The sequence below is a fragment of the Camelina sativa genome, chromosome 18, assembly GCF_000633955.1.
Source record: "Camelina sativa cultivar DH55 chromosome 18, Cs, whole genome shotgun sequence".
NCBI lineage: Eukaryota > Viridiplantae > Streptophyta > Magnoliopsida > Brassicales > Brassicaceae > Camelina > Camelina sativa.
Window position 1 is genome coordinate 16,710,548 of NC_025702.1, and position 7,612 is coordinate 16,718,159.

Genomic DNA, 7,612 nt, shown 5'->3' on the forward strand with positions numbered 1-7,612 from the left:
AAAAAAAAAAAAAAAAAAAACTCTTTTAAATCTTTTTTTGTTCAAGAAAGTAGCTTTTTGAGTTCAAAAGGTTTTCAAACTCTCTCTTCTCTTTGGCTTTTCCCTCTTTATTATTACAAGAACATACAGTGCCAAAAAAGCGGCAAGTTTTCGAATTGTATAGCTTTCAAAATAAACTTTATTTTGGTTTCTTCCAAATTCTCAGATGTGATAAACCGCTTGAATGATCTTAGAGGGAAGGGCATGGCAAGTCTCTACTCTTGGTCTTCTAAACGGTACACGACTCTAAACTTCCACCTTCGGATCTATAAAGCTACTTGCCTACTTCCTTTAAAACTCTCTTAACATTTTGTTGTTAACTTTTCACAGGAGCTACAAAAATGGATTCGTCTGGCATGATTTATCAGAGGACGACTTCATCTTCCCAGTACAAGGTCAAGAATACGTTCTCAAAGGCTCTGAGGTTCTTGATTCTTGTCTTATCTCAAACCCAAGAAGCCTCCTCGAAACCACGTCGTTCAGGGATCCAAGATCTCTAAACCCGGATAAAAACTCCGGCGATGATATCCCGGCGGTGATAAATCGTCGGAGAAACCAGTCTTGGAGCTCCATCGATCTCAGCGAGTACAAGGTCTACAAAGCAACCGAGTCAAGCGCCGAGTCAACTCAAAGACTCGCTGCTGACGCTTCTACTCAGACAGACGATCGACGGCGGCGTAGAAAACCGGCGAAAGAAGAGGTGGAGGAGGAGGATGAGGAAGTGAAGAGGTCGTTGAGTTACGAGAACCAGAGCACAGAGCTTAGCAGAGACGAGATATCTCCTCCACCGTCGGATTCGAGTCCCGAGACTTTAGAGAATCTGATCAAAGCAGATGGACGGCTGATATTACGTCCTAACGAAAGCAGCACTGATCATCGGGCGGTGGAGAGTTTATCAAGCGGGAGGATGAGAGCTTCTGCTGTGTTGATGCAGCTTATATCGTGCGGTACGATGTCGTTTAAAGAATGCGGACCCGTTTTGTTGAAAGATCAAGGGCTGTCGATGACTGGGCGTAGCGGGTGTACGCTAGCGAGAGAAGCAGGTGATAATAATAGTAGTAGTGTGGAGAGGGTAGAGAAGGAATTAAAGAGTTTTGGAAGGGTACAATTGGAAGATAAGGAGTATTTTAGCGGCAGTTTGATTGAGACCAAGAAGGATGAACTCGTTCCTACTTTGAAAAGATCTTCGTCTTACAATGCTGACAGGTAAATTAAAAAACATCAAGCAGTTCGCTTTCTCTTTATGTGAGACGGCACGTAGTTCTGTTTTCACTTTATTTTTTAAATGGATTTTCCCGTACGTACGTGGTAAATAATTGGTTATGGCGTGAGTTGATTGAAGAGCTGAAAATGGTAAAGTTTGTACAAGTACATTTTGGGGCGTCTTTCTAAACGTCTCTTCGTTTTAGAATAAGCTTTTTTTTTAAACCATGAACTGAAAGATTGTAATAATTGATATTTTGTTCATTTTATTAGGAGTTCAAGGATGGTACCAACGACGGAGAAGGACGAGGAAGCAGCTGTTCGAGCTAAGTGCATCCCGAGGAAACCAAAGTCGGTGGCTGTAAGGAACAATGGTGGGCAGCAGTAATGAAACGGCACGAATGTCTCTGATGAGAAGGAAGCTAGACGGCACGTCTAACAAGCTTAGTTTGGGTTCGAATAACAAAGAATAGGGAATGATGAGTTGTAGTAACTTGTAAGCATTGTGAATTGTGTAGGTAAACTATGTAAAATTCCCTTTGCATGCTAAAAATTAAGAGTAAACAAGATGGGTGCATATATTTTTATATATAATTGTTGTAGTTTGAGCCTAGGTGTCTTTTGAGGTCAAATTTAAATCTGATTTCTTTCATAACCCAATGTTACCTTATATATGTAATTGGGAATCTCATTTATAAATTGCAGTTAGTTTTGACAATTTTTTCATTCTTTTGATGTTTCCTATTTGATAGCTCCTTTCACTTCAAAATAATATGCTAAATGATTATAGGAAGCTTCGTTTACTTTGGGAGTATTACTGTAGTAGTAATTATACATTAATCTTGTAGATACTTCTGATGTTAATTAACAAGAAATGCTCTGACCAAATAGCAAATACATTAAAAAAAAATTTTGTTTTTTTATAGATTTGTAGTAATTGTGAATGTTGGGTTGAATCTAACTAGATGATGTAAAAGATTTTAGAAAATTGTAGCAGTTACCAAACAGTGTTCTAGGATAATATGGCAGAAGTTTTTTTTTCTGTGGTATCAATGTTAAGCTAAAAGTGATTAAGTACAACTAACTATTTGATTCATAGATATAGCTAATTTTGCAGTAAAGAAACCATTGGGCTCGATTTTGTTGAGTATTCTTATAGTATTATACTACAAATTGACTTAGTTTGGCGTGATTTGTTTAGAGAAGTAAATTTATGTTACTGGAAATCACATCGAAAACATTATATTATATTCGAAATAAATGCCATTGAAATGTGGTAAAGTGATATTTATCCTTGAAATTATAAATAGCTTAGAGTCAAATGTTGGGGTAGTGCCTTGAGATTACAAATTTAAAATTCAGAAAGAAAAAAGTCTCTATGCCTTTAACTTTGGCCTATTTGTCCTTTTTGGGCGTCAATTTCGATTTGTATAGCACGTACACAATAGAAATTTTTAATAATCGTACCAAAAGAAATTTCAATAACCAACAACAATGTTGTCTTTTGACTTTGAAAACTTAGAAGTTTCCACTTACCCATTTCTAGAAGTGTTAAACAGCACTGTTATCCAAAGTCTTCTCATTTACTAGACTTCTATGCAAAAGAAGAAATACATTATACAAATTCCCACGATATGCATTTAGTGTGGACATCCAATATACTACTACTTATTAAATGAACCGTATTATCACGCATCCAAACAAAAAGACAAAAATAACACACTTAGGGTGAATCTTGGTTTATAACCAACACATTAAATGTCGATTCCGAATTAGAAACTCATCAAGGTTAAGACAACAATGAAACAGTTTAGGTTGACCAAAAAAAAGGAAGGGAAAAGGTTAGACCAAATTCAAAATAAAACACTGTATATATTGAAGGCTAAAAACACTTTAATATGGAGTCTATCAAAGGCTCAGACTGATTGTCGTACATTCAAGAGTAAATAAAGATAATAATCATATAAATTACATAGATAAGATCTTGCAGTAGGTGACTGACTTCATTGAAGTGAATTCACATTTTGGTAAAAAGAGCTGTTATTGCGTGTACACAATGTACTTCACAGTTCACAGTTTTATATTTATTTTTTATCTACTGTTACTTACATTTTTTCTACAGTTTTACTGGAAAAAACCGGTATCGGGAGGTAATTATAGACTCACATGGAATACGATATGAGATACCAAACTCGAGAGCTACTGGCTTTAACCACTAGTAACAACGATGGACTCTCAGGAACGAGCAAGTCCTGTAAATTTCGAAATTTATACTCGATATAATTAGATTCACATGCTAAAAGATGTTTGCATGAGCTTTTTCGTATTCGACGATTTCATTTAACGAGAAGAATTCGAAAAAAATAAAAATATAAGCAAGGAAGAACACATAATTTATTTTTGAAAACACATGTCAAGATTATTTCAACCATTATTTCACCTGCCTTTACTACAGACAACTTTTTGTCCCCTAACTTAACCTGAGCACTAACATATATACCTACCCAAACTCCGGTTCACAACGAATATTAACATGGAAAGCAAAACCGGTAATTTGGGTCAGTTATGAACTAGTCTGAAGTATGAACAACTTGATGAGACTACCGACTGGACTAGCTTGTCAAACCAACCACAAATAGACCAGACCTAGTCACATTTTTGTTAAGAGCGGTCTTGGACCATTGAAACAAACGCCTCGGACCATGTCTGTTTAACTGAGCTAGAGACGTCTGATCCACTCACTTTCGCAGTAAACATATTTCCGCCTGGACCAGTAAGGACCCATTTAACTTTCTTCGGTGGGTTTGGGTCAATAACTTCCTTCAGAAATCTGGTATCATTCCGGTTCACTGCAAGCTGAAAAATATGTTATATAAGAAACCACCGTCACACCATTACAACCTTGTAAACCTCTAAATGACGTAAAAGCTTAAAACCAAACTTTGTTTATCTGGTAAGCTTAGAAAACTTACGGCAAGCTGGTTGGATTGCACCATAGAAACCGAGTCAACTGCACCATTCCCGACTGCTAGCAAGTATCTCTCAACTGCTGCCATGGAACGGAACTTATTCCCCGTTTCTGGTTCAATATAAGACTGCAAATAACAGTATTAACGGTTTTGAAAATCTGGAACACAAAACAAACATAACCAGAATATCAGATGTATACCCTGTCTATTTGGGTGGAACTTCTTCGCGGTTTCTCCTCAATGATCCATCCATCAGGTAATCTGAAATCTTTGGAATGACTACGACGATACTGTAAAAGCATAAGCTGCTGATCTGTATGGTTCCCGGATTCTTTTAAGTATCTCTCCACAGAAACAAGTGAACGGAAACGCTTTCTTGTTTTTCGCTCAACATAATACTGCAAAGAACAATACTAACTGGTTTAGCAAGAGACTCAACCCTAAAATCATTCTAGTTTTGTTAAGTACATGTTACACATTCTGAAATCATTCTAGTTTTGTTAAGTACATGTTACACATTCTGTTCCGAGTAACATATATGCATAGGGTCTCTACACAAGTACCTTATCAATACAATGAGAGTTTTTCCTCGGAACCTCTTCAACAGACCATCCTTTAGGCAATCGAAAACCCTTGGAGGCATATTCAACGTTACGATGTTCCTGCATAAAGCATAACTCTCACTGATTTCAAGTATTTGATCCAAGAATAACCATATGCATCTTTGCAATTTGAAATCTAGATAAAGGGACCTGTTTGGTTCTGGATCGTTCATAAACCCTTGTCCTTTCCTGGAAGAAGGTGTTTGCTCGAGTCAAGCGTCTATCACTTACTTCTCCAGCCAAATGTCTATGAACAGCTTCTAAAGATGAAAACTTTCTACCAGTCCCTGGCTCAACAAAGTACTGCCCACAATACCCAAAGCAAGGAAAGATGAGATTTTTCCACAAGATAACTCTAAGATATATCCTCTAAAGCAACAGCCAAAAGCTCTGTGACAAAAAAATCACTAATTTGATCCAAACATTACACTTTGGTCTCATACATATCCATTGCACGAAAGACTTAACAAGTCTAAATCTTCAAATTGGTACGAAATCTAGAAGAAGAAAAAAACTCAAATTTCGTATCACATTTACCGTATCGGCACTGCCGCTTCGGGTCGATCGCGGCCGATTCACGACGGTCCAACCAGGCAAAATCTTGCCGCGAAACGAAATAGTGTTCACGATCTGCAGCTGGCCCTCGTCAGGCGAGGGTGAGGATGAGGAGGATCTCGTCTGCATTGCTTCGTTTCCGGGTTTAACCCACACAAAAAAAAAAACCCGAGACGAGAGTGAGGTTCTCGTTCTGGTCAAGTCCAAGCCAAGCCACGCCACGCCACACACTTTTTATTTCTCTGTCACTCACTGCTTTCACGAAACGACACGCAAAAGGCACACTTGGCAATCCTAATTCATCTCTTTTTTTTTTGGTAGGGAATAGGGGAGACAAAGCCTCCCCTATTTTATTAAATCAAAACAAAAATCAAACACAAACACGACGAGAAATAGCTATATCGTGCGCATCATCCGACAAAAGCGGTACAAGACAATTTCGAATAACATCAAAAGAATGAAAACCCAACTCTAATGAGAAAGCACAATTTGCCAAACCATCGACAGGACGGTTTGCCTCTCTATACGTATGTAGAACCCGGACACACCAGTCCCTAGAAATGAAGTCATGGCACAAACGTACCAGGAAAGACAAAGGGTGAGTCTCACTCACCCCTGTCTCGAGAAAACCAGCCACCACTTTTGAATCAACCTCCAACTCTAACCGCGTCACCCACTTCTCCCAAGCAATGCTAAGGCCGTAGTAAACTCCCCACAGTTCAGCCAAAGGAGCCTAGCATATCCCAATACGAAGAGAAAACCCACACTTCCACTCTCTCGAACCATTTCGTAACACCCCGCCTGTTGTTGCCATGCCAGGATTCCCACGAGATGCTCCGTCCGTATTCATCTTCATCCAACCATCCGCGGGAGCAGTCCAAGCAATCAGACGGTCCACACGAACAGGGGGTGAACTGACGCTCCCCAGTCCTCTATTCGCACCACCCACTTCCTTGGCCATATCCTTGATAAATTTAACTCTAGCACGGCACTTCTGATTACTGCCAAAAACGTTGCCACAACGCCATTTCCAACCCCACCAAACAGCCATACCAAACACCGTAGACCATACACAACCCTCAATCTGATACACATCATTCATATTCTCATATAACCATTCCAGTAAAGTAGATTCAAAAAACCGAGTTTGTTTGGCCACAGGAACCAAACGCCGCCAAAGCCCCGCCATAGCTCCACAATCCCGCAGCACATGAAGGATCGTCTCGACTCCATTTCTACAAACTTGACAGTTTGGCGAATCTCCCAAGTGCCTATGAAACCGCTCAGCATTGGTCATTATCACATGATGACTTACTAGCCATAAGAAGGTCCGAACTCGTTCTGGGACCACCAAGGTCCAAACAGAAGACCAGAATCTCGCCATATTTGGTAAAGGCATATTCTCCTGCGTAAGGACTGAGTACGCAGAAGCCACTGTGAAACTTCCATCAGAACTCCCCCCCCCCCCCCAGAGAGACGATCTCTAGCACCAATAACATTATCCAGAACCATCGCATATAACCGCAAACACATCTCCTCAGAAACATACGGTGAAATCATGTCATGAGCCCAACCAATGCCATCTCTCCATACATCTTTAACAACTTCATTTTCCCTCTCTAGCGGCACTCGAGAGATCACCATATTGAGTAAAGGCTCATTAAGCAACCACCTATCTTTCCAGAACTGAATCTCTCTCCCATTCCCAAGGATCCAGCTATGCCCCTTTAGGATCACCTCTCGCACCCCTAATCCCACACTCCCCCATGTTGAGGACCAGGTAGACTTTGGTGTCAACCAAGCAGTATTGTGGTTATTCTCCACTTTATATTTACTCCGCAGGATCTGCGACCATAGACTCCCCGTGTCATGGAGGAGACGCCACCCAATCTTTGCCAACAAGGCCATATTCATACTCTTGGTCTTTCTAATACCCACTCCTCCATCTTTTTTAGGCAAACACACTTTTTCCCAAGCAATCAGATATTGTTTACGTTTTTCCCCTGTACTCCCCCATAGAAAGGATCTCGACACTCTATCCAAAGCTTCTAGAGTCGCATATTGTTTATGTTTTTAGCAAAGTTTATTATGTGCATATCAGATGCATTACTCAAAGTAAAATATAAAAAAATAATCAAAAGTTTTTGGATTACTACTTTTAAAAGTTTGTAATCAAAAATAATGAAAAAGTTTTTTCGGTTGTAATAAACTAAATAATATTGTTGATAGTTTTTTATTAACGTA

General features: G+C 39.4%; 2 protein-coding genes across 2 annotated transcripts in view; one reads left to right on the top strand and one right to left on the bottom strand.

Moving 5' to 3' along the window:
• Nucleotides 1-1,880, top strand: part of LOC104762094 (protein UPSTREAM OF FLC-like) — a 2,923-nt gene extending 1,043 nt beyond the window's left edge. The window contains exons 2-4 of the mRNA XM_010485322.2: nucleotides 206-275; nucleotides 370-1,245; nucleotides 1,516-1,880. Coding sequence (XP_010483624.1) covers nucleotides 206-275; nucleotides 370-1,245; nucleotides 1,516-1,630 — 1,061 coding nt within the window. The 3' untranslated portion in view covers nucleotides 1,631-1,880. The remainder of the gene's footprint in view (nucleotides 1-205; nucleotides 276-369; nucleotides 1,246-1,515) is intronic.
• LOC104762095 (methyl-CpG-binding domain-containing protein 7-like) lies at nucleotides 3,596-5,589 on the bottom strand. Its single transcript, XM_010485323.2, has 6 exons — nucleotides 5,351-5,589; nucleotides 4,964-5,116; nucleotides 4,775-4,873; nucleotides 4,412-4,609; nucleotides 4,215-4,337; nucleotides 3,596-4,098 (listed from the first exon to the last, which is right to left on the bottom strand). The coding sequence occupies exons 1-6, from the start codon at nucleotides 5,495-5,497 to the stop codon at nucleotides 3,904-3,906; spliced, it is 915 nt and encodes a 304-aa protein (XP_010483625.1). The 5' UTR covers nucleotides 5,498-5,589; the 3' UTR covers nucleotides 3,596-3,903.